This window comes from Euleptes europaea, chromosome 2 (assembly GCF_029931775.1).
Source record: "Euleptes europaea isolate rEulEur1 chromosome 2, rEulEur1.hap1, whole genome shotgun sequence".
In the NCBI taxonomy this organism is placed as follows: domain Eukaryota; kingdom Metazoa; phylum Chordata; class Lepidosauria; order Squamata; family Sphaerodactylidae; genus Euleptes; species Euleptes europaea.
Genome location: NC_079313.1, coordinates 63,259,154 through 63,285,451, shown reverse-complemented (window position 1 = coordinate 63,285,451; position 26,298 = coordinate 63,259,154). Strand labels below are relative to the sequence as shown.

Here is a 26,298-nt window from a genome sequence, read left to right as displayed (position 1 = left end):
CTAAGTGACAGAAAGAAGAGCTTTGTAACTAATTTTATCCAAATAATGTGCTTTCATGGAATGTACCTTCTGAGAAAAGCTCCCAATTACTCTGCCATCAGCATTGTAAAGAAAGAATTAGCCAAACCTCCCATCCTTTTCCAGCAAATGTGCAAAGTGTTCTAAAGTTGCATTGCACCCTACCATTAAACTATGATACTGTGACTTAGACCAGGCTGATAGAAAATTTATAATCCTGAGATTCTTAAGCAGAATTCATATTTGTTTTTGTAGACTTACGGAATGAAATAAAATATTCACAAAATGGCTATTTTCTTCATCGCAAGGGGAGTTTGAGTGGTAAATGGCCCCTTGCGATGTGTTTTACACCCAGAGGTGCCGCATCACAATGGGCCTTTTACCACTCAAACTCCCAGTTTGAATGGTAAAGGCCCTGTTGTGATGCAGCACTTATGGGTGTAAACCAGAAGTACTGTGATTGTGTCAGTGTAGCCGCGTGCGCGATTGCACCTCACCTCCACTCCAAAAACCTGCCGCCAGAGGAGAGGAGGGACCAGGTAAGCCTAGTCTGGGAAAGGGTGACAACATTCCTCTTAGCCACTTCTGCATCCTGAAGTTACAGGTACTGCATGAAGTCCTGAATCGTTCCTGGGGTGGGGGAGATGGAGGCTGAATCAGTGATAGGTATTCTCTCCAAATTGCAAGACCTGCTGCCCCTGTAGTCTGGACACAGCTTGATTATGCATATAATGGTTCTTATAGTGGTCTTATCAAATGTTCTCCAGAGGATTTGCTGTAATCATGCAATTTGTTGATTTGTTCTCTGGCGTTTTCAAAGTATTGTAGAAAGTCACTTTAAAAAACATCCTCAAAAACATTATATTGACATCTTGAGAGCAATTTGTATTCTTTAATTTCTTTAACAGTTTTAACTACAAAAAATATTCTGCATCAAAATATGTTGTAAAAGTAATGTAAAAGTTATTTTTTCTTATTTAAGAGTCATGGTTACGTTTTTCCCCTGCCTCTACTAACTGCAATAGACTGACATGGCTTTGTTGTATGCTTTGCCAAAGGGGGCAAATAGGAGCTTTGGGATCAATTAAACTTGAAAATCACCATTAGGAAAGAAGGGTACAACACTGCCTTAACCTAAAAAACAAACTGAAAAATTCTGATCATGGATCTTCTGTGCAGTGTCTTGTTTAGGGTTGCCAGGTCCCCCCTGGCCATCGATGGGGGAGTGGGGTGGGGGTGGGGATTTTACCAGGCTTAAAATGAGGCCTAGGCCTCGAAGTCCCCTGCGTGATGACCTCACTTTGGAAGTGACATCATCACGTTGGTGATACCAAAGGAGGCACTATGGTATTTGGGCAAAAACTCTATGGTAGAAGCTGTTTCCAGAAGTGATGTCATCATGCTGATGACGTTGAGGCCTAGGCCTCATTTTAAACCTGGTAAGACCCCCACCGGCCAGCTGGATGGTGCCAGGGGACCCAAAGCGGGGATCCCGTACCCCTGGCGGGGGTCTGGCAACACTAGTCTTGTTTGGCACTTTGACAATGGCTGCAAGTGTGGATAAATCCTTACACTTATGCTTTCAGCTGATTTCTGAGAAACAGAATTATTAAAACAAATCCAGGCTCAGGGAGTCTCATCTCAAGGATCTTAGGGAGCAAGGCCTAAATCCTGAAGGCATCTTCTGTCTGCTAAGGTTCAAGAAATACTGCTTTGAACTTTCTATAATGAACTTTCAACAGCTGGCTGCTTCCCACTTTTATCAGTGTAAGGTCATTTATGCATGGGTACTTGAACTCACGTTTGCCCCTATCTGACTCAGTTGTTCCTTGGAGTTCTGCATGAGTTTTCCGTCCATTAGAAATGATCTCGCTGCCAGCCCTCGCAATGTCTGCGTCTTCTCATTCCTCTGTTAACCCGACTCTTCCCTCTCCCTTGAGCTCAGCCTGGCTGAAATCGCCATGCAGAAGGAAAAGCACTGGCTCAGAAGTTGGCTCACAGCCAATCACAAAGCAGTGTGTAAAGAGGCAGGGATTCAAGTGCTTCCTACTTCCTCGGGGCTCTTTCTGAGAAAAAGAAAGGCCTTTTAAAACCAAGGCTTGGATTTCTCTCCCCCACCCCTTTCAGATTGCTCCTTTTTGTTGTTGTTGTTACAATGCTTTTTTATGCAGCAATTGGGTTGGGGGGGAATTTTCTCTCACAGTGAGCATTGCGAAGTAAGCCAATTACTAAGCAGCATTTCAATTTCAATTTCAAAACCTTTGATGGCATAAAAGCAAAAAGGAAAGCGGAATAATATAATACAGTACCAATCAACATCAGTACAAATTCGGGAGTAAAATTCCGCAACCAACACCATGAACAAAATAGGCAATAAAATGGACAATTACTTGTCAGTACGAAGACCCTTAGTTAAAATATTTCCCAAATATTCGGCAACTGCTTCAGTCGAATTAGGGCACTTATCAGCTAGTAAATATTGAGTACCGTATATACTCGCGTATAAGCCGAGTTTTTCAGCCCAAAAAAAGGGCAGAAAAAGCCGGCCTCGGCTTATATGCAGGTCAATACGGTAGGGGAGGGGGGAGGAGGGAGGAGGCAACTTACCACCGCCGCCATCGCCACTGCTGGGCCCATGCGGCTTCGCAACCCTGGAAGGGCTGGGGGAAGCCTGCTGCGGCCGCCGCCGCCGGGCGCGCCTGGCTCCCCCCGCCCTGGAAGGGCTGGGGGAAGCCTGCTGCGGGGAAGCCGGCTGCCGGGCGCGCCTGGCTCCCCCCGCCCTGGAAGCCTCCTGCGGGGGGCCCACCGCCGCCACCACCGCCTTCACCGGGAGCCCGTCAGGTAAGCCTGCGGGGGGGGGAGGGGTTATAAGCCGACCCTCGGCTTATACGCGGGTGCCTAATTTTTCCCCATTTTTGGGGAGAAATTAGGCACCTCGGCTTATACGCGGGTCGGCTTATACATGGGTATATACGGTAGTCCTCTTCGCTGAGCTGGAAAAATTCATGATAATTGGATCAATAAAACAATGTCTTAAGCTAGAGAAGAGAAGGCAGAACAATAAAATATGAATCATGGAATCAGGTTCAAGATGGCGATATTTACATAATCTGTCTCCAAGCTGAATGTTGTGAAATCTCCCGGAAAGAACAGCTGAGGGAAAAATATTTAACCTGGCGAGCATAAAGGCCCGCTGATGAAGGGGGTTAGTTACATTTTGAATATATGATGCTCCTCCGGGCCAAGTGGTTGACAGTCCGTAGAAACAAGGGGAACACGTCATGTTGATGTCTGCATTTATAGTCTGTTTCTCTATATCCCTGATTCTTTGCCGAATAATAAAGAAGGTTTGAGACTCGCCGCAGTTGCTTAAGGAGTCTAGACTAATTCCTAAGGAGTTGATTTTCAGCAGGATGTGTTGATACCATTTAGAGACATATGAGTCACTTTACATGTCATACAATAGGGTGGATGTATCCATACAGAAATGAATGCGAAGCCACAGCTTAACGGTGGCAATCCAGGCTTTAGTAGACAAAAGGTGGAGCCCAAGCTCTTTACAAAGAGTGTAGAGTCTAATCATATTGGGCAAGCCCAAAATTCGGCGCAAGAAAATGGCCAAGCTACGATCAACGTCAGGAGTAAGAACCTGGATCCATACAGGAATCCCGTATAATAGTTGGTTGGAGACTTTTGACATGTAGATCTGAGTCGCCGCAGGGATGAACTGGTGCTGGTCTTGATAGTGAAATCGTACCACCACTTGGGATCAGCTCCTTGCTGTAATAATAGCAGCATTTAAAGGGGTGGAACTTGATTTGGGCTTGGAGACTGCTTGTGCAGAGATTCCCGACTGGAAAGTGTGGGTCCAGCGAGCAACGAATCTCAGGTAAAACTCCCATGCATAAATGACCTAAGAGGCTGTTTGGGGCCCTTTCACACCAAATCAATGCTGTGAACCTAATACTGATGTACCTTGTATGTTTGTGACATGGTATAAGTGGGGCTACACTGCCATATGTCCCAAAATACCTTGCTGTAGACCAGCAGCATATTCTCCAACATTTGATAAATGAAGGTAAGAATATCCTTGTGTATGTGTTCTGGGAATGGAGACCAATTAATTAGGGTGTAAGACCACATTTCAGACTACAAACATTCTGGTAGCAGAAACTAATGATGGTCCTGCTGAGCAGATAAGTCCTGATGAGAACAGCAGCTCATGCAGAACGTACGTAATACAACACATAATACAAATGCAGTATGTTGTTAAAGAGTTAAGCATTTATACCATCTATACTTTATAGTAGACAGATATCCCAGTGCTTAGAAACTTTAGGCTCAAAGACAAAGGACATGGCTAAGTTAATAAGTCAACTTATGATAGAGAATTGTTAAATAGAAATAGTGGGTGGGATCCAGTGCATCGTTTCCATTGATGCAAAGACTGCGACCTGCACAGCAATACTTCCTCAGCTCCTCCCTCCCGCTGCAGCTTATCCTAGTTGTGTAAAAACTGACAGGGATTATTATTGTGTGTTGTAGTGGTTAAGAGTGGTGGTTTGGAGCGGTGGACTCTAATCTGGAGAACTGGGTTTGATTCCCCACTCTTCCACATGAGCAGCGGATGCTAATCTGGTGAACCAGGTTGGTTTCCCCACTCCTCCACATGAAGCCAGCTGGGTGACTTTGGGCTAGTCACAGCTCTCTCACAGGGTGACTGTTGGGAGGGGAAGGGAAGGCGATTGTAAGCCGGTTTGATTCTTACTTAAGTGGTAGAGAAAGTCGACATATAAAAACCAACTCTTCTTCTTCTGTTGATGTATTAAAAAAAACACTCTGCATGTTCTAAAAGCTACTCTTCACATGCTCTAGGATTAAGCCCTTGCACTGAAGGCAGACTAGGGCTAAATCCTCTTGTGTTCAAGTTAACCCTGAAAGAAGCTCTTTTAAAAGGATAGATCAGCAACTAATAAGAAATAGGCAGAATTTAATTAAACCAAAATGAGTTTTAATACATTATTTAATTTTTAAAAAACTTACAGTAAATTTTAAATAAAATGTCCCCACTGTGTTTTATTTGGAATATACACTTTTAAAAGCCCTGACCTGGATGGCCCAGGCTAGCCTGATCTCGTCAGATCTCAGAAGCTAAGCAGGGTCAGCCCTAGTTAGTATTTGGATGGGAGACCACCAAGGAATACCAGGGTTGCTATGCAGAGGAAGGCACTGGCAAACCACCTCTGTTAGTCTCTTGCCATGAAACCCCCCCAAAAAAGGGGTCACCATAAGTCAGCTGCGACTTGACGGCACTTTACACACACACACACACACACACACACACACACACACACACTTTTAAAACACATCTTCTAAGGGGGTCATTATGAGAAAGACTACATCCCTCGGTAAAGAGAGTTCTTCTGATCTGTAGAACTTGGTAGGTGTTTCATTTCAGTCCACGCTTGTAAAAACAGATTACATATATGTTATTTATGTATGGACTGCTATTATGAGCATGGAGATATATAAAATAAAACTCCAGTCTCTTCTTCTGCACCACAGGGATTTTGCCAAATAGAGAATCAGAATTTGTCATGATCAGTTTATAAAGAAAAAGAAATAATCTGATATGAATCACAAGATTAAGTGGTTGTTTTTTCTGTGCTCTTAAGAACATCTCACAAATTATCATCAAACAGGGAGAGGATAGGGGAGAGAAAGAATGCTGAATTTTCCCAGTCAAAATCTGTATTCTCTAATGCCCTGACCTGGATAGCCCAGTCTAGCCTGATCCTGTCAGATCTCAGAAGCTAAACAGTCAATCTCAGAAGCTTGTAGTCAATCCTGGCTACTATTTGTTTGGGAGACCTCCAAGGAATACCAGGGTTGTGATGCAGAGGCAGTCAATAGCAAACCACCTCTGAATGTCTCTTGCCTTGAAAACCCTCTGGGGTCACTATAAATCAGCTGTGACTTGATGGCCAAAAAACAACAACAACCCTCTAACATACAATCAGCAAAATCTCATTTACAGTTTAGCAGAGAGTATTTGGTTGGGGGGAGAGAAGTCAGCATGGTATAGCCTTATCTCGCTAGATCTCAGAAGCTAAGCAGGGTCAGTACTTGGAAGGGAGACCACCAAAGAAGACTCTGCAGAGGAAGGCAATGGCAAACCACCTCTATTTCTCACTTGCCTGGAAAGCCCCTTGCTGGGGTTGCAATAGGTCAGTTGCGACATGATGGCACTTTTCACCACCAGTGAGTTTTCTTTTGGTATTTCTCCCTTCTCATCCTTTCAGAGGACCTTAACGGTTATATTCTTGGCTTATTACTTCTTCCAGAAATGGGCACACACATCAAGGAACATTAGGGGAGCCATGGAGCCACTTCTACCATGAGCCATTAAAGGTGGTTTTGGGAAATGAGAGGAGTGGTTTGCAGGCTGGGTGTTTTGCAGCGTGGGACATGCATTAGGAAGGAGAAATGCGTAGAAAAGTAACACATGAACCAGTCTTATGGTTCAGATGTTTATGTTTAACAGTAAAAAAAAAATCTGTGAAAGAGTCCCAGTGATACAATGTCCTGGTTTGCGCTTATGAAAAATAGATGTAGGCAAACAAGCAGGCGCTTTCACAATGAAAGCAAAACACCCCTGCCTGGGTCTGAAATTTCAGCCCATTTGTGAGTGGCACATGAAGATGAGCCTGGAGATAGGAAAATGGCACCCCTCTGGAATTTACTGCCTGAAGCAGCTGCTTCAGGTAGCTTCATGATGAGGTTGTCTCCTGCATATCCATGATCTTAGGTTACCCCAAACAACACCCATTTTTTTAAAAAAACTCTTGTTCGTAATATGTCATTGCTCTGCTCTAGAAAATTCCCAGTTTTCTCCTATTTGCAAAAGCCATTCTCCCTGGCTTTTCTCCTTCTAAAAATTAGACTGCAAGGAATGGGGTTGGATTAGTATACACATGAAGACGTTTGCTTGGGAAGGCTGAAGCCAAGTAGGCGGGTTTGTAAAAAGCATGCTCAGCTCAGAGATGGAGACAAGTCTCAATCAACAAGTTGTACAACCAGTTATAGGTAGTGGGTATTCTACTGAGTCCTTTTCTTCAGCATGCAGTCAGAACTGCCCACCGACCCACCCATGTATCAGCTCATTCAGGAGGCAAAGCCATACCTTTAGACTTCACACAGATATCCTTTACTATTTAAAAGTGAATGTCACAACCCACTCTCTTAAAAGCGGTAAACTACATTTTCTTCTAAGTGAAATCTGTTCTTGCTTCACTGGTATAAAAACCAGGTATGATCAGATCCCCCATCTGTATCCCATTTTAGGATCCATTAACATTGCACTCCTGGGAATTCAGTGTGAAGGTCTTCCTTTAGAGTTCACCAACTTCCGGGATTAGAGCCCCAGGAGTAGTGAAGGAATAGTCCTCTCCTCTCTTGTCCTCTCCAACTTTGGTATTTTTTTTAAATCCCCATGATTTTCAGAGACTCAGACTTCAGAAATTGTGTGTGTGTGTGTGTGTAGGGGGGTGGGAATTCGTCCCATGGCACACACTTCCATAAGCCTGTTATTGATGGTGTTTGCAAAGCATAAAACATGGTCACTGGGAAATGTTTATTTGAGGTTCGTTGATGAGCATTTTTGAAACTATGGGATCATTAGAAAATCACACCTGAGGATTCATTCAAAGGGTTGGATCCTGCAATCTGTAAGTCAAAGCTTATTCCTAGGATCACAGGATTCATGTGATCTAACAACCGCACAAATCTGCCTCCCAGTCAACAGAGACCTGGTTTTGCAGAGACTGGGTCCTTTGGCCTGATGCTGAATGCCAGGTCAGTAAATGGAAAAACAACTGCCTTTCAGTAAATGGAAAAACAACTGATCTGGCGTGTATTATGGAGACCTAGTTGGATGAAGCTGGGTATAAATCTGACTCAGCTCTGCCCTCCATGCTGAGACCAAGCTGGTCAGTGCCTCAGGATTTCAGGATAGAGACTGCTTTGGTCACCTTGTTTGATGACCTCAACTGAGAATTAGACAGGGGGAGTGTCTACAATGGAGGCTACAATGGCTACAATGGAGAGGTGAAGAGGACAAACAGTGCAATCCTAAGGAATAGGGTTGCCAACTGCCAGGTAGTAGGGAGAAAAACGGCACCTCTGTACTCGTACCAAAAGCTAGCTGCACTATGTGATGTACTTTACTGACGTCTGATTGCTCATACTTACCCTGTGTGGGAAGGAATGATGAATATGTAACAGCACTTTTGTATTAAGGACTGAAGAAAGATTTCCACTGCTGTGGATCTGAAACGGCCGTATCCATCGATGATTGTGGCTCTATATGAACTTTACACAAGGATTACAATATTAGCATTCATTTGGTACTCAGTTGAGACCTTTGGAACTTCTTCTATATATTTGTGGTACTCAGTTGAGACCTTTGGAAATTTCTCTACATTTTTTGTGTGAACTGTACATATTGTATATAATTGTGTTGTATATATGTCACGTATATGGTCTATGTTTCACCTCAGTAGCTTATAAATATTTGCACTTTGTGTATATACAGTTTCCTGAACTGCCAGGTAGTAGCAGGAGATCTGCTAATTCAACTGATCTCCAGCCGATAGAGATCAGATCACCTGGAGAAAAATGGCCGCTTTGGCAGTTGAACTCTATGGCATTGAAGTCCCTCCCCTCCCCAAAACCTGCCCTCTTCAGGCTCTGCCCCCAAAATCTCTTACCGGTTGCGAAGAGGGACCTGGCAACTTTACTAAGGAAGGTTACTCCAGTTTAAGCCCATTAATTTTAATGGGCTTAGACTGAATAATTCTGCATAGGATTGCACTGAAAAGCATTCCCTCTGTCAATGCAGTTCTGCTGACAAAACAGAGAGGAGAGAGTGGTTATTTCTACTTCTTTTCTCTCCCCACTGCAGCTTTCCAACTATGTGGCTATTGGACCACACTTATCCATGATCCCAAGGAAGAAAAAGTTTTATGAGTTCAGAAAGGACTATTTGGGGGAAATGTGGGAAAGATCCATGATTCTTGCATCCACAGATAGTGACATCTGATCCAAACTCTCTAACATGATTTTCTGATGTCATATAGATAATGAGAAAATTTTTAATGTGATATTAAAGCTATATTTCATTAGAGAATGAATTGTGTGTGCCTTTTCAGACATTCCTTGAATCTTAAAAATATGTATCTGAGGATCTCAGGACCCCCTCTGTCCCTGCCCTTGGATCTAAGCATTAATTTCTAATGCATGGGGAGATCTTTCTGCAACAATCCCTTACATCATGGTATTGCTGAAGTGTGGGACTTTGTCAGGCAATCAATTTTTGCTTCTCGCTTCTTTGCGCTTTATAAAGGAGTAAAGTTTGGTTCAAGAGTTGTTATCTGCAAGGCAGCTAAAAACAGATACCAAAGGGTAGTCAATATTTTGTGTTGTTGAGCAGTTCTTCAAAGACAAGAAAATTCTGCTTACTAACCTACTTGTGCAACTGATGGAGCATTATCAATGACTGGTTGCTACCGTGGGTGTGTTGCTTACTTGAAAAAAGCAGTGCCAAATGTCTTTACCGTTCATTGTGTCATTCATCGCCAACATCTGGTTGCAAAAAACCTCAGTGATCTCCTGCCTGAGTCATTACACAGTGCCATTATTGCAGTGAATACAATTAAAGCCCAAGCTCTCAATGATTGACTGTTGTGGGAGCTCTGTGTTGAAAATTTTGAAGATTTTGAACATTTGCTGATTCATACTGAAGTTTGTTGTGAGACATTTTTATGACCTTTTTGACACTGTTGTGGAGTTTTTTAAAGGACATGAATGCTTTGCTCAGAGATGGATTCAAAGATATCAGGCATGACATTGCTTATTTATCAGAAGTATTTGTAAAGCTCAATGAAATGAATTTGCAGTTGCAAGGAGATGAGGTTAATCTTATTAAGGCCAAATATGTCCTCTCTATGTTTATTTCAAAGTTTACTGTATTCAAATGCAATATATGCTACTGCAAGCTAAAGCAATTTCTGGGCCTGTCTGAACTAGAAGTGGGATACAAAATGATGATCTACAAGTGTTTTTTACTATTTGAATATGCTGCATGAAGATATGTCTGAGCGATTTGAGGATATTATTTCGATGGAAATTCCAGATTGAATAATAAATCCATTTTAGATACTGAGAAGGTTGAGGTACGATTGTCTGGTTTATCTCACTTGATAAAGAGGTATACTTCTTATGTAAATAATCATTTATATGAAGCCTTTATGCATTTGTGTTTGGCCTTTGATAGTATTTCTAGAACTGGGCTGTGGCAGAAACTGAAGGAAATTATGGCCGTTTATGTAGGGCTGTTTCCCCATGGCACCCTGCCAACTGCTCTGGTGCTTCGTTTTGATTATTGCATGCCTTTCCCAACTGTCAGAGGTTGCCTTGCTCTCCCTGTGTGTTTCTGTGCATTTTGCTCACATTTTCCATATTTTGGCTAAAACAGCATCCAGTAAACATGGACAAAATGTGCGGAAATGCACAGGGAGGGCAAGGTGATCTTTGAAGGTCAGGAAATGAAGCACCGGAGCAGTTGGCGAGGTGACCATGAAGGAAACAGTCCTGCATAAATCACCTATGATTAGTAGACGTTTGTTACAGTTACTAATTAGACTATGGGCGAAAATGCATGGTCACTTTATCCTCCTTTAATCCCTGTTTTAGCCAGGATCGAATGCACATTAAAGGAGGATAAAGTGACCATGCGTTTTTGCCATATATTAAGGTAATGAAGTTAAAATTAGATGCAGTTTGGAAGGCCAGACCATGGACTCAATTCCTGCCTTTCAAGGTGTTCAACAAGGTTGTCACTTATTCCCCTATTTATTTAATGTATATATTAATGATATCGTCAAAGCTGTTTCAATACCTATTTATCATGCAAACATTCTTAACCAACAAGATCTTTCAATTCTACTTTATGCAAATGATATGGCGTTATTATCCTGTATGTCTATAGGTTTGAAGTGTATGCTGTTTTGGTTTCTACTGTGTGGCTGAAGGTTTAATCAGGAATGCAGAAAAATCAAAAATAGTTGTTTTTTTCAAGAAGCTCTCAGACTAAGAAAAAAAGAATGGAGAATAGCAATATTAAGATTGAACAACTAGATGTAGATGTCTAACAGGGCATTGAAATGAATGGGTTCAGACTGGAGTAACTCTCCTTAGGAATGCGCTGTAAATCTGCTATTCTCCCAGAGTTTATTTTGGAAAGCCCAATTTCATTTTCTATCTTAAAAGATATCACCATATCTAAACGTTTTATCACTTTTCACACAGTAGGAGGGAGGTATTATCCAGCAGCCATTAAGAGCTTTTTGGGAAAAATTAACGAAATGATCCTTTACGGTACTAGAGTTTGGGTACAAGGTATTTCAGAGGACATTGATTCCTTTCTGTTAAAATTTCTGAGAAAAATAACCAGATTGCCTAGCAGCCCATTCCTGAAACTCACAGCAGCTGGGGACAGTGTGGCCACGGCGGTGCTACAGTGCCTCCACAGAGGTTTCACAGCCGCTGTGATGGGAAAAAAGGATTTTTTTAAAATTTACAGTACTGTACCATCGCCTGAATTAAAAGGCAAATTTGCTGGAGTCCCTTTTTCAGAATGTTGGTGCTTTTGTAACATTGGGAAGATAGGTACCTTGCTCACTGGCAGCCCATTCCTGAAAGGGGGGGGAAGAGCCATGGCATCCGGGAGCAGCGCAACTGTGCCACATCCTCAGAGACTTCCCAGCCTCCGGATGGAAAATTGAACAATTTAAAAATGTTTAAAAAAGAAAATTCCCCCACAGAAAACAACAGGGCTCTGCCACCAAAAAAGTGGCATAACCACATCACTGTGAGAGGGGGTGTTCCCAGGGGAAAAGGGGTTATGAAGCTGCCTAAAGGCAGCCCCGCCTTGCCCCAGGAAGGCCACCCACACCAGTGTGGGCTTTTCCTTCCAGGACTTCCCTGCTGGCTGCATTGGTGGTGGGGGCTGGCGCAGCTCCCCGGCTACCCAGCTCTGGTGTTTTTGCCCCTGGGACAGTGTAAGTGCCTGTTATCCTGGGATAAATTGGCATATGCTGGGTCAGAATCATGCTGGCTCCTAAGGAGCTTCACCCTTCTTCTTTCAGGATTGCAGTCTTAGTCCTTGAAGGTCTTTTATTTGGTGAAGATAGAGATGGATAACCCTGTTGTTTATGAGCAGTGATCAAAGTTTTTCCTTTCTTTTTCAGGACAAGGATCCAAATGTTACTACATCCTTGTCCTCTTATCTTTTAGTAATTCCGCATAAAATAAAAATGTAAAAACTTTTTTAATTAGGTTGGATTTAGAAGGGAAAAGGGAGATTAAAAATAGTGTGGTTAGGCTTCAGTATATAGTCAATAAAGCCATATGATGGATGGATGGATGGATGGATGGATGGATGGATGGATGGATGGATGGATGGACGAACGAAAGGGAGGGAGGGAGGGAGTTGGGGTAGAGGAGGAAGAACTAATTGAGTTACAAAATGACATTGAGATGAAGCCAGAGTTTAAGAAATCATATCAAGAGTTCTGGTTACAGGAGGAAATTTCTGATAACTATCGAGCACTATGAACAATGTTTAAGAAGCTCCTTGTTGCATTTCCAACATCATATACGGTTTTAATCTGATCATCCATCTTTTGTCCAAGCAAATAAATGTACTCTGGATTGCTGAATTTGGTGATTTAAGACTCCTGCTGAGTGACTTTAAACCAGACACTGGGAAACTGCTATCTCTTCATCAAGCTCATCCATCACATGAAGAATTTACTGAACAGTGAAGTAGTTACTAAATGTGGTATCTAAGATTGTTGCTAAATGAGTATCAGACTTTGAAAAGCTGGTATCACTGGATCATGTTCATCAATTTTGTTGAATAAATTAAACTAAAAAGTTTTAATTGGATTTTGAATAAATATGCACTTGTTACTGTTTTGAATTTTATTGTTGTTATCTTCCTTAGTGGGTCATGCAAACAGCTATTCTGAATAATGCTTTTTTTTAGGGCAGGGTAGGGGACACTGGGGATGAGTTTATGGAACCTAAGGGGCGGTAGCCTGAAAAAGTTTGGGAACCACTATTCTAACCCAACTTGGAAGTCAACTAGCAAACAAATGCATATTAAATTGTCTAGGAACATAATCCTTCCATTGCAAGGGAGCAATGTGGTGGCTAGTAGAATCAGAGGGAAACGAACATTGTTTAAAAAGAAAGAGAGAGAGTGATAACAGCTACCAGGTATTTCATGTATGCCTGGCCTGGCAACTGTCAGAAGATAGGAGGAGGAGGATACTTACTGAGGGGGGGGGATCTTTGTTGCTGCATGATGACATAACTTCTGGCGCAACCCAGAAGCCTGGCATTGCACCAGGGCGACTCTCTAGTACTCACCTAGTACTCCATAGAGTTTTGGGCCGAGTGCTAGAGCATTGCACTGGTGCGATATGACCACTTATGTGTCATGCCAGAAGTGATGCCATCATACAGCGATGAAGTTTGCCACCCCCCCCCCCATGCTCATGTGCTTCCGCCCGCTGACTAGATGAGCGTCAGTGGGCATCGGCAAAAATTAACAGGTGTTTGCCCACCATTAGCGAGCACCTGATAAACCTACATGTTCCCCCATTAGGAGAAATACCAGATTTAAAAAGCAATGGTATTAGCTGCACATTTACCCATCACCAGCATACAAGACACATTTAATAAAGTGGTAACCTTTTTAACCCCGCCCCCCCAGCTGTGTCACTGTTTAGACATTGGCATTATTTTATACCAGTTTGTGTTTAAGGTTTGATTAGTCGTTAAGAAAAATGTATGTGTTCCTGCATTGTTCTTCCAGCTTTCCACAGTAGAACGATTGCCACTTCCCAGTGTGCGCTTAAACATTTATAGAATTCATGGTTTAGCAAAGCTGTAGCTAGTTAATTGCCAAGATTTTTTTTTCTATTACACGTATTAGAATTTTTAAATTTTGCCATTTAAAGCAGAGCTTTTGTGTCTGAGTATTTGTATTTCTTGTTCTAATAATATACCAAGTCCCAGGCTTGCCTTTGCTTAGAATGATAGAACTGGAGTCTCTTGGTATGAGTGCATGAACTGTTTTAACCAGTCCAATTAATATAATATGGTACTGTAGCACCTTTTATGTATAGTACAAGAAAGGACTAACGAGAGTCCACTTGTCAGAATAAGTTGAACCAATAAGCATAGTGTAGGTGGAGCAACTGCTGTGTGGGCTGAACAAAATAATTCTGAATGAAGACTCTTAAATGGAACATGCTGGATTTCAATGAGCTTTTTTTCTCTGGGTTTTGTAATAGGCATGGGAACGGTGCCCTTTTTATTAGGCAGGAAGACACAGATCAATTTCTGTTGATCGGGTATTTTAAGCATAAGGTTATACGGGAAAAGACTTGATCGGGAGCCCTGATGAATTTTTCATGAGCTGGTATGTGCAGCTGAATGAATTCAGTGAGTGTCACCATGTAGCTTGCAGACAAACCACATCCACAAGGAGGCTACTGACACAGAAAGCACTTTGGCGCATTTTCAGAGGGAAAGCGAGGACTGATAAAGCTCTTTCTGACAGGATTGACTTATGTTCTTCGATTTTGCTGCTGTTCCTTTAGGCAGCTTTTCACCCAGACCTAATCTCGATGAATGACCACACAGAGCTTGTCGATTTATCAGCATTTGAATCTGCAGCAATGTCTCCGGGCTGTGCTATTGTTGTGATTTTTGAATGAGAAAGCTAACGTCACATCCAAGCTATGACAGCAAAAGATTCTTCCAAGGAACTCTCGGCTCCGGACTCAGAGGTTTACATAAAGACTTTCAAAGATCAAATGCATTTAGAACTTGAGCTTCCCCGAGTGCCAGGGAACAGACCCACCTCTCCAAAAATTTCCCCCCGCAGTTCTCCAAGGAACTCTCCATGCTTTTTCAGAAAGTTGCTGGTGAATAAAAGCATCCGTCAACGTCGGCGTTTCACGGTGGCACATACATGGTAAGGCGACCTTGGTATTGATATCTTTTCAGAAGGATGTGTGCAGTTTTGCTTTTTTATATACTTTATAGGACAGAAAACATGATCTAGTCAAAATACCTCCTCAGTAACTAAATAGTGCTTATTTATGTCATTTTGCAACTCTCGTTTTTCCAAACACATAATTTGCTGTTTCATGAGACTTTACTGCCTTGGTAAACATTATTTCTGAAGATTACTTTCCCAAAGAGTGAGCTTTTTATTTAAAAATCAGTACTGATATGAAGATTACGTTGAAATTGATTGGTTTTGGCATCTTGCACTCAGATATAAACAGTGGTGATTTGCTAGAATTTTGACTAGACTGTCATTTGACTGTGGGGAAAAATATGCCTCTCCCAAAAGGACTTGAAGAGAGGATCTACCTAGCAGCTAGATTCCTTAAACTGACCATTTTTGGTTTGTCAGCCATTTGTGTTGATTTTAGTCTGGAGTTGATTGTCACTGCAAATAAATAGGAAATGGGTGTGTTAATCTAGGTAAATCAAGTAATAAAGAGTTAGCAAAAGAAACAGGCGTTGATTGGATTAGTTTTATTGTTATTTTTCTCTTTATATGAAGTCTGTATGTTTTTCATGGGTATATTTCCCAGTCCAACATTTTTAGATGGCAACATGTATTATATTCTCAAATATTTTGTAACTTGATTTTTTTGAATAGTGTTTTCTAGCCTTATAGTATATACTTGTTGACTTCTAACACTATAAGTTAGGGAGGGATGCACAATAAAATATGAGAGGAAATTTTTTATAAATATAGACTGGGTACTCTGCTACTCTTGAAATTGCCATTTTTCTTCTTTCACGGTGAAATCCTAAATGGAGTTATACTCTTCTAAGCCCCTAGATTTCAATGTACTTGAAATGGTGCAACTCTACTTAAGATTGCACTTTCAGATTCCGATTTATTTACACTGTAAAAGATTTCATTTAAAATGTTTTGTTAGAAAAAGCTTACTGTGGCTCTAAAATAAGAACTTTGCAAAAAAGAGCTTTTATTTTCTTTCTCTTTGTGTTATTTATCTATAACAAATGAGCAGCCATACAGTTTATTTAAATCTTTTTGGCCAATAAAATAACATGGTGAGGTAAAAACCTGATGCCATATGACCAAATATTAAAGCCAATATAACCATTAAGTATTGTACTCTGAAGGTCTAATATGCATTTCAGACAGCTTTTTATATATGAATCATATTGTTTTGGGATGTGTCCTTCAATGTGTTGACTAACTTGCCTAGTATTTATTTATATATTTATATTTATTTATTTATTATTTGCATTTATATCCCTCTCATTCCTGGCAAGTCGGGCTCAGAGCAGGTCACAACATAATTAAAAAAACATCAATTAAAACATATATTAAACAAACTTTAAAACTCATATTTCATAGTATGAAATATGTCTTAAAACTTTATTACATTGTCATGATTAGAAGTTTGCTACATGTTCATTTCACTCTTCTAAAATCTTTGCCAGGTGTTTTCCAGTGCTGCAGTGAGTTGTGGTTAATTTCGTCTGTCACTGGGTATGGATAAAGACATTAAACAGTACACATGGTTTATTGGAAGGAGCAGGAGCCAGAGGTCACTAAAATAAACCAGCAGATACATTGGTGCTGATATATTTAATTGCAATATCTATATTGGGACAGTAAAGTTACCCATTTGTTTTCTGTGCCTACTGTTAAATAGAGCCAGGGTGATTGGCCTATTCAATTCAGATGAGAAATGCAGTAAACTTTTAATTAATTGTTTACCAGAAGAAACCAAATATGTCAAACAAATTGCAAACACATTCATAATAGCAGTTCGAGGACAACCTAAATGTTCTTACTTTTGATCCAGTATGCTCAGATTGTTTTATTTTAGGCAGTTCTGTAGATTTCATGAGGTTTACCTATGTGAATAAGGACGTCTTAAACAAGGGGGATGCTGTTACATTTAGAACAGTGTGCATTTGACACCCTGACTTCAATATCCAGGACCCCTGAAGCCATGTCTGTTCCTTTCCAGATATGGGGATGCAACCCCTTGAGTGAAAGAATCCTCCCAAGTCCCTGCTTTGAGGTGCTCTTCCTGTCCTCTGGGCAGAGACTCCAGTCATGCAACCATCCAGTCTGATCCAGGCAGGAATAACTGGGACTGATGAAGTTTGAGTCTCTGTTATGCTCTTTCATTGATGCACCATGTTTAATTTATAGTTCTGTGACGGGGACAACCATGACTTGGTGTATGCATAGGCTCTTGAATATCTGGCCCTTGAGATCATTTGATTGAACCTAATAATTAAATGATGAGGGATACTTCTCTTATTTTTTTAAAAAATTGCAATTTTGGATGAAACAACAGAGAATAGGCCTTTGGCCTATGTATAGTTTTTGAATTTAATTTACATAGAACTTTGAAACAACTGCTTTGGAGTATGCTTGTACAGGATGTGTATGTGTGTACCGACAAGTCACAGCTGTCCTATGACGACCCAGTAGGGTTTTCAAGGCAAGAGACATTCAGAGGTGGTTTACCATTGCCTGCCTCTGTGTGGGCTGAGAGAGTTCCGAGCAAACTGTGACTGGCCCAAGGTCATCCAGCAGGCTTCATGTAGGGGAGTGGGGAATCGAACCCGGTTCTCCAGATTAGAATCTGCTGCTTTTAACCACTACACCATGCCTGGTTCTCTGTACAGGAGACCACCAGTTTTATTTAGAGATACCATGTAATCTTGAATATTTTATTTTTTTCTTTTATAAGCTGTATAATATTATAACATTTAAGAGGAGACTGTTAAATATGTAAATTGTTGACTTGTAAATCATACTGACTTCTTTTCAGAGGCAGGCGCCCATGATTAGAATTCAGATATACAGCTGGATGTCTTGTAAAACTATAAATACAGGTTTTGTCTTTCATTTTAGATTGCCCTGAGTAGCCTGCCTTAACTAAGGAATTAGTATGCCACTGTATTCTGCAACCATTTGCATTAGTTCCAAGTCTAGTGAACGCTGAAGTCATATGTCTATCACTTATTGCCCTGCCAAACAAGTGATAGTACTGATATTTTCAAACCATGGAGCCCTATCTTCTAGTCACCAATTAGAACAAAATGCAGGAAATTTGTGGTTTATAAATGGCTTAGATTTATGCTGTAGGATTCTGTTAGAAGCATAAGAATAATATGTATGTTCCTGAGAGCCAAACTCCACTTGCTCCCTGAAGAACAATCCATCTTGTCCTTAGTAAGACTTACCAGTAGCCACAAGAAAACTGTGGTCTACAATTGTCTATGATCTAACACAACAAGAATGGAGAGTGAAAGAATCTACCGACATTCACTCCTCAGTGAGTAAGATCTGAATTTGTCTTTATTGGAGAAAATGATAACACTTTTTTTTAAGTTCTCTGTGTGTAACAACATTGTTAAATGACCCAGTTGCTGTTAATAACTGCATAAGACTTGCAGAAGACATCACTTTTTATTGTCTTGTTTATTTTTGAAATCTGGAAAGCTATATTCCATCCTGAAGAAATATATATGTATTTGGTTGTGGTTAGATACAGGAGGTATGCAAATAAAATCTCTGCACTGCATCTGTTAATAATGTAATATTGGCAATAATGTTGGGCATAGCTCTGCTTTTGGATTTGGGAATACACTTGTGTAGGATGTCTATGCTGAAGGTCTGTATGCTCTTCTTAGATGTCCCTTGAGTAAGGCTGTGTATCTATTGGTTTCTACGTTTATTTTCAGCTTTGCTACTATAATAATGGTTCTCTTTGTTTCCTTAGTCTGTCTTAAAACTCTGTGACAAAGGTTAGATACAGATTGCAATTTTCTGAAGAGCAGCGCACACTCTAATGCTATCAAGGAGCTAGCCCAAACCAAGAATTGATTGCAATAACAGAAAAATTGTAATGGTGTGGGCTGAGGAGCATTTCATTTACTTGTTTGGTCCATTTTTCTAATTCAAGCAGCTTCCCTTTGTCTCATAGAAGTTAGTGTAGTAGTGAAATTGACTGGACAAGTTGTGGGGTATCTGAAACTGTATCCTCCCCCCACCCCCCAGACTTTAATATTTACAGGCACACATGTTACTTTCCATAGAGGCAATTGACAACAGTGAGATCAGGGCCTTCTCTAGATTGGTGCCAGAGTTATATTTTCTCGTAGGTTTTTTTTTTAGCTGTAAGCTTCCAAGAGGCCCTAGAATGGTTTGCTTGACAGAATATTGATTTAGAAAGAACATTTTTATAAATTAATAAAAAATGAATCTTCGCCATTGTGTCCTGGACTGATCAACATACTAGTGATGCTGCTAGTGCAGCTTGAAGGTGATTTTATTTTTATTCATTTGTAGTGCTTGAAGCATTATAGAAACCTGCAAAATCTGTTTTGTCAGACCATGGTAGAACAGTAAAAACATGTATAGACAATGATAGCACTATAATACCAACTCCAGCTCTTTAAAAAGCTATTATATACAGATAGCCTTGGAGGGGCAGCTTTGAGGTTCATGGTTTATCTGCATTTTAAAAAAAATCAGGCAAGGAAAGACTATTCAGAATCTAATTAATGTAGCCTTTGTTCAAAACGGCTTGCATTTTGTTCTGTGAAGCAATAGTTCAAAACAGATTACCAATAGCCTTTATCTTTTGTATTCCTTTTGTTAGTTTGTTAGCCACAGTGACCTTGTTTGTGGCTTCCTAAAGGCACCTGGTTGGCCACTGTGTGAACAGACTGCTGGACTTGATGGGCCTTGGTCTGAGCCAGCAGGGCCTTTCTTATGTTCTTATGTTGATGGCCCAGGCTAGCCCCGTTTCATCAGATCTCAGAAGCTAAGCAGAGTCAGAACTGGTTAGTACTTGGATAGGAGACCACCAAGGAAGTCTAGGGCTGTTATGCAGAGGTAGGCAATGGCAAACTACTTCTGAATGTATTTTTCCTTGAAAACCCTTTGGGGTCGCCATAAGTTGGCTGCGACTTGATGGAACTTCCCACCACTAGTTTGTTAGTTACTAATGCAGGATTTCAGCAATTGCTTGGTCCAATAAAAACTACTGCGTCTCTTCTAATAAAGGGTTGCTGCCCTGAATGTGCTTCCCTGTGTGCTGTCCTGAACTCTTTGAATGAAGGCCAGGATAAAAATGTTATAGATAGAAAATGTTCAAATTTATTGTTAACTTGATTCTCATGGCTACTTTTGTAATCTAAGACATGAAAAACCAGACCTGAACTTCTGTTCTCAGAGTTAGCTCCATTGAATTAAGTGCTAAATGTGCCCAGGATTTAGTTATGGTGAAATCCTGTTGACGTGATGTCCATAAGGAAGATGTTGAAAAGTGGTAAAGACAGTGATAATTCTGTACTGTTTGTTTGCCCTGTGACTGGGGTTGGAGCCCCTGCACTTATCACCATAATTCGAGGTGTCCCCAGGCCAGCCACAGCAAATGCATGTTCAAATCCAGAGGCAATATGCCACTAAATAGCTGGGGTTGCCAGCTCTGGATTGGAAAATACCTGTAGATTTTGGGGGTAGAGCCTGAAGAGGGCAGGGTTTGAAGAGGGGAGTGCCATAGAGTCCAATTGTCAAAGTGGCCATTTTCTCCTGGTGAACTGATTTCTGTCTCCTGGAGATCAGTTGTAATAGCGAGAGCTCTCCAACCACCACCTGGAGGTTGGCAACCCTATAAATAGCATTAGCTGGGGAAGGGCTATAGACTGTATGCCCTACCTCTGTGGACTCCCACATAATATTTGACTGGCCACTGTGGGAAACAGAATACTGGATGGTATTGTCTTTTTGGTCTGAACCAATAGAACTATTCTTATGGTTTCAGAATATAAGAAGAACCTTACTCTATCAAAGCAATAGTCTGACTGGTCTTAATAGCTTCTACCCCAAAAAACCCTGGGAAGTATACAAGGAAGTCATGAAGGCAACAGACATCTCACCTCTTGTTTGTCTCCAACATGTGCTATTTAGAAGTATTCTGCCACATAGATATTCCATAAGTGTCGTGCCTGATAGCTGAAAGGTATATCCTCAGTTTGCCTACTTATTCATTCATTTGCTTAGCTGTGAATCTTCCCCCCCATATCATAGTAGACATTACTGTATAAATTCAAATACTAATGTGTAACTTCCTCAAACTTAGTGACAAACCTTCATTTAAAAAATAAAGTCAGATTAAAACTAGATGAAGAATGTTCAGTGATAAATAGAATGTGATGGTGCTTGTGATGAAGAGGTCTTCAGTGCCTTTTCATTCAAGTGTCTCAGACTGCTGTTATAATATTCATTTCCTAAACCTAAAAATAAATACTATTAAAGAGCTATTGATATAAAATTTTAGATATAAATCTTGCTTGAACCAGTATTAGATGTAAACCTGAATTATTGGACTGCTGAGATCAGCCTTAACGCTTTTTAACACAGTACTCTGTATATTCATTGTGTATAGTATTCGGGGACCAGTCACAGGTCAATCAAAATCTTTTCCCAGTTCAAGGCAAGATTAGAAAAAGATTGCATTTGAAGGGCTATGATGAAAATCCAAATACGAGCTGACCAATTTGTACTCTGCTTTCTCAGGTCATTGTTGACTGTTGTTTGAGTGGTATGTTCTAGTTGGGATTGATCTGTGCTTTGATTTGCTATGTACATTTGTGTGTTCAGAGAAGAATATGAGTTCATCGAGGGGAAATTAGATCTCTCCAAAGCAGGCACTTCAAATTACAGATGCTAACAAATCAAATTCCTTGCTTTTATCACTGAAAGAGAAATAATTTTGATCAAAAGTGTTTTCTCTTCTGTATTAATATCAATGATTTGAGATTTTAAGGTTAAAAGTACACCAGGAGAATCCCTCCTCTGCCATGGGAGCTTAATGGATGACCTTAGGCCGGTCACACACTTTTATCCTAACTTACCTCACAGGGTTTCTATGACAAGAAAAAAGAGGAGAGAACAATGTAAGCCACTTTGGGTCCTCATTTGGGAGAAGGGCAGGATATAAATGAAATAAAAAATTTCAAAAAACTTTTGTGCCCCTTGTTGCCCTCAAAAAGCCATCCATAAAGTAGGGATGTAAAATTAATTTTAAAAGCAACTATTGAAACTATTCATTCTTTGTCACTAAAACAATTAATGACATGAGGAAAAGAAAGCTCCAGAGCAACTCTACCCCATCCACGACATCTTTTTATATACCATGTTCTAAAACTATTTAGGTGTATGGTATGATTAGGTGAATATGACAGGCAGCTCATTCCTGAGCCTTTCGGCAGCCGGGGATGGCATAGCCAAGGCGCCACCACGGTGCCTCCAAAGAGATTCTCTGGCCACCGAAAGGGTAAAAAAGAAGGCTTTTTAAATTTTAAAAATAAAAAATGGGGAATTTTGCCCCACTGAGAACAGTGAGGCTGCAACAGGAAAAATCTGGCTCAGCAATGCTCTTGCTGGAGGGGGCGTTCCCATCATGGAGGGGCTGTGGAAGCTGACTAACGTCAGCTCTGCCCCCGGAAATGCCCCCCACACCAGCGCTGCATGTCTCTTCCGGAATTTAGGTCCAGGAGAGACTGCACCGCTAAAGGAGTGGCATGCAGCTCTGTGACACCCAGGCGCCGACGGAACTACCCTCACTGCCAGCGCAAGTGGCGGGGTCACGTTGCCCGCAGAGCTCTTATTCACTCAATGTACCAATTGCCAATGAAAACCACGGCAAAAGCTTTGTCATTAAATCCAGTGTCCTCCTGTGGAAGATCAAGATCAGTATGTTGGTAATGTGTTTCTGATACAGTGATGATACTAGGTTTGTGCCTGGGAAACTGAGGCTTTGCAGGAACCAGATGAAAGAAGCAACATTAATAACTTGTGCTGACCCCATAAAATTCAGTCCTGCGAGTAAATGTTAGATTGATATTTAGGCATCTAGATAAATGGGTCAGACTTCCATGCTGAGTACAAGACAGCACCCGGGGATTCTTTGCTGGATAATAGTCAAAGGCTCTTTATCAAACCAAGCCTTTGCTATAATATCTGAGTTCTGATGCTCATTAGTGCTGAACACATATTTAATAGATTGAGCAAGATTTATGGGGCCTTAAAGACACGTGTTCTCAGTGAAAAAATATTTTCAAAATCAAACTTGCCATAATTGACGCATAGTGTAGAAACCAGTGTTTCATGCCCCCAAAGTTTTAGAATGAATGCACTTTTTTGTTCACTCAGGTTTTCTGTATTGTAAACTCATTTCATGGTAAATGTGCTTCATAAATGAATGGCTGTAGTGGCTAATCCCTATGGCTAAATTAAAATTTGGCCTTTCATAAGCTCCATGGCTATATTTACTGTAAAACATCATTCCCAATAGCAGCTATTATTAGAAAGTAACATAAAATATTTTACAGTGCTTGTTGACAACTAGCACATATAGCTTGTTTATTCTGATAAGATATAAACATTGTAACTAGAAAAAACATGATAGGCTGCAAAATATTGAAAGTGGGAAAGTTACAGTGAATATCTCTGTTCAGTTAGATGATGTAGAAAATAAAATATTAATAAATATTTTAAAAACCAAATATATACCAAATATACATACAGAACAAAATGAGAATGTAGAGACAGATGTACAACACAAATAAATATTCACTTAAATTCACTGTATGGAACTAAATTGTTGAGAATTATCATTGAAACTCCATTTTTATTTACTGGGAAAACTTTAACGTATGAAGATACTTCGCATGATTGAGGACAAAGTTTTAAAAAATCCTACCCAAAGCTTGCACAAAGTTGCTTTTAGAGTGGGAAAATGAATGACTCACCACTCCATTTCTATTGACATGACAAGTGCTTTTCATGTGTTGTACCATAGTGTTCATCGTTGTGTCTTCAGTGCAGTCCTGCAAGGGAACTGAGCAGGTGCAGGCCAGCCGCGAGTTTGACTACCAAGCTTCTAGAAGGTTTTTAGCTCCTGAGGAGTGCTCCTGCACCCTCTGTCTCGAGCTGAGGCTTTCCTGCCAAAACGGTCATGTGACGGAGGTGGGGAATGCTCCTCTCCCTCAGTTTTCACTTTGCTGCCATGGAGTGAGGATGTTAGTGATGAATGACCAAAAAGTTGAATATTTAGACAACTTGTCTAAAAACTTTTTGCCATGCACTAGTCATGGGAGTGATTTTCTCATCGATTATGACTGGTCCCTTGGGGAATGTGCATCCTGTTTGCCCTTCTGCCTCTGTTGAGGCTGCTTTCCCTGATTTTGGGGGAAATATTGCTGGTGAGAACCCTGATGGGGTTGTTGCTGGGGATGGTAGTATTTATAGGACTTTCTGTACTGGTATTGATAGGAGTGTAAAGGAAAATACCTCTGTTTGTGTGAAACAGGATTGGCCAGTAATGCCTAAGGACTTGGCTATTAACTTATTTTTCCTAATTTTGTCTAACAAGACATCTTCTTGTTCACTAAGTAAGGTTTTGCCTTCGAACTGAAGGTTTTCAACCCTAGGTTTGGTATCTGGGGCCCTCAATCATGCATGACATCTTAGGACCACAGTGAAGGCCATGACCCTAGTGTAGGGTTGCCAGCTCCGGGTTGGAAAATACCTAGAAATTTTTGGGTGGGGTTGGGGAGACGAAGAACTTCAATGCCATAGAGTCCAATTGCCAAAGCAGCCACTTTTTCCAGGTCGGCTGGAGATCAGTTGTAATAGAACGAGATCTCCAGCTAGTACCTGGAGGTTGGCAATCCTACCCTAGTAGCAGCATCTGCCATATGCCAGGAAGCACTAAGTTGCTGCTTTCCAAGTCTGGACCCCACTGCAAACAAGACTTTAACCAGAGTTCTTTGGCATATCATCAATGCACTAAAACAAGCAATCCCACAAAAAACATTTGGTAACATCCCATTAGGGCCATGAAGTTGGAGACCCTCAGGCCCAGGGCTCCATATGAGTAGACTTTTCTCTCCAGACCATTCAGTTTTCTCCCTTCCTTGTCATTCGGTGGAAAGTGAGCGCCTCCTTTATATCTTGAAGGTTCCACTTCTGCCATGATTGAATTGGTTACAGGATGATGGAAGAGAAATTCAGAACCTTGTTCCTTGATTTTATAGAGGTTCTCTATCTTCTTGGCAGAGGCCTGGCTGGAAGATGGCCTGGCCCACACATTCTCGGTGATTGATACCCTTAACCAAAGGCAAAGCTACAGGGCCTGTATCTGGACCATATAGAATGTCCATAATAAGGTTGGCTGACCTAGGGTTGGTGTGGTCGTAAAGCACTCCCAAGGCCTTAGCCATACGGGTCAACTGTTCTGAATAAAGTTTCCAATCCTCAGTAGGGGAAACAGGTGAAGGATCCCCTATGGCTTCCTCTGGGGAGGGCTGAGATGTATAGTCTGACTCTCTGTCAGATAGGGCTGTCGAGTCGGTTCGTCCTGAACCGAAAAACAGCCGCATTTCCCCTGATCCGGCTGTTTTTCGGTTCGGGATGAACTGAACTAAAAAAAGGTGGGAAACGGGGGAGCCGAATTCGCCGACTTCAGGGGTTCGGTGAATAAATTTGGCAGATTCAGGGTCCCCCCCGCACGCCTTCAGGGGGCTTCCATGAAGGCACGCGGGGGGCCCCTTTAAATAGACCTACGCCTCCCGGCCGGGAGGTACAGATCTCTTCAACGCCCTCCCGTGCGCCTTCAGGGGGCTCCCCTTTAAACAGATCTGAGCCTCCCAGCAGACATCGCAGAGGGGCTTGACAACCCACCACCTGCCTTCCCGGGACTCTCGGGAAGAGGAGGGGGGTCTTTAAACCCCTCTGCGCTGCCTGCACAGTCAGCGCAGAGGGGCTTGACAACCCACCGCCCGCCTTCCCGGGACTCGCGGGAAGAGGAGGGGGGCCTTTAAACAGATCTGTGCGTCCTGGCCGGGAGGCACAGATCTCTTCCACCACCACCCCCGCGTGCCTTCAGGGGGCTCCCCTGAAGCCGGGCAGGGGACCCTTTAAACAGATTTGTGCCTCCCGGCCGGGAGGCACAGATCTCTTCCACGCCCCCCACGTGCCTTCAGGGCGCAGAGGGGCTTGACAACCCACCGCCCGCCTTCCCGGGACTCCCGGGAAGAGGAGGGGGGTCATTGAAC

General features: G+C 41.6%; 1 protein-coding gene across 2 annotated transcripts in view; it reads left to right on the top strand.

The window, feature by feature from the left end:
* Positions 1 to 26,298, top strand: part of PDE4B (phosphodiesterase 4B) — a 305,529-nt gene that overhangs the window by 47,597 nt on the left and 231,634 nt on the right. The window contains exon 1 of one of the 2 annotated variants that reach the window (XM_056867747.1): positions 14,636 to 15,127. The exons of the other annotated variant lie outside the window; for it this stretch is intronic. Within the exon in view, the coding sequence (XP_056723725.1) occupies positions 14,892 to 15,127 (236 nt within the window). The 5' untranslated portion in view covers positions 14,636 to 14,891. Of the gene's footprint in view, positions 1 to 14,635; positions 15,128 to 26,298 lie in introns of those variants that run through there. 2 annotated transcript variants of the gene reach the window in all.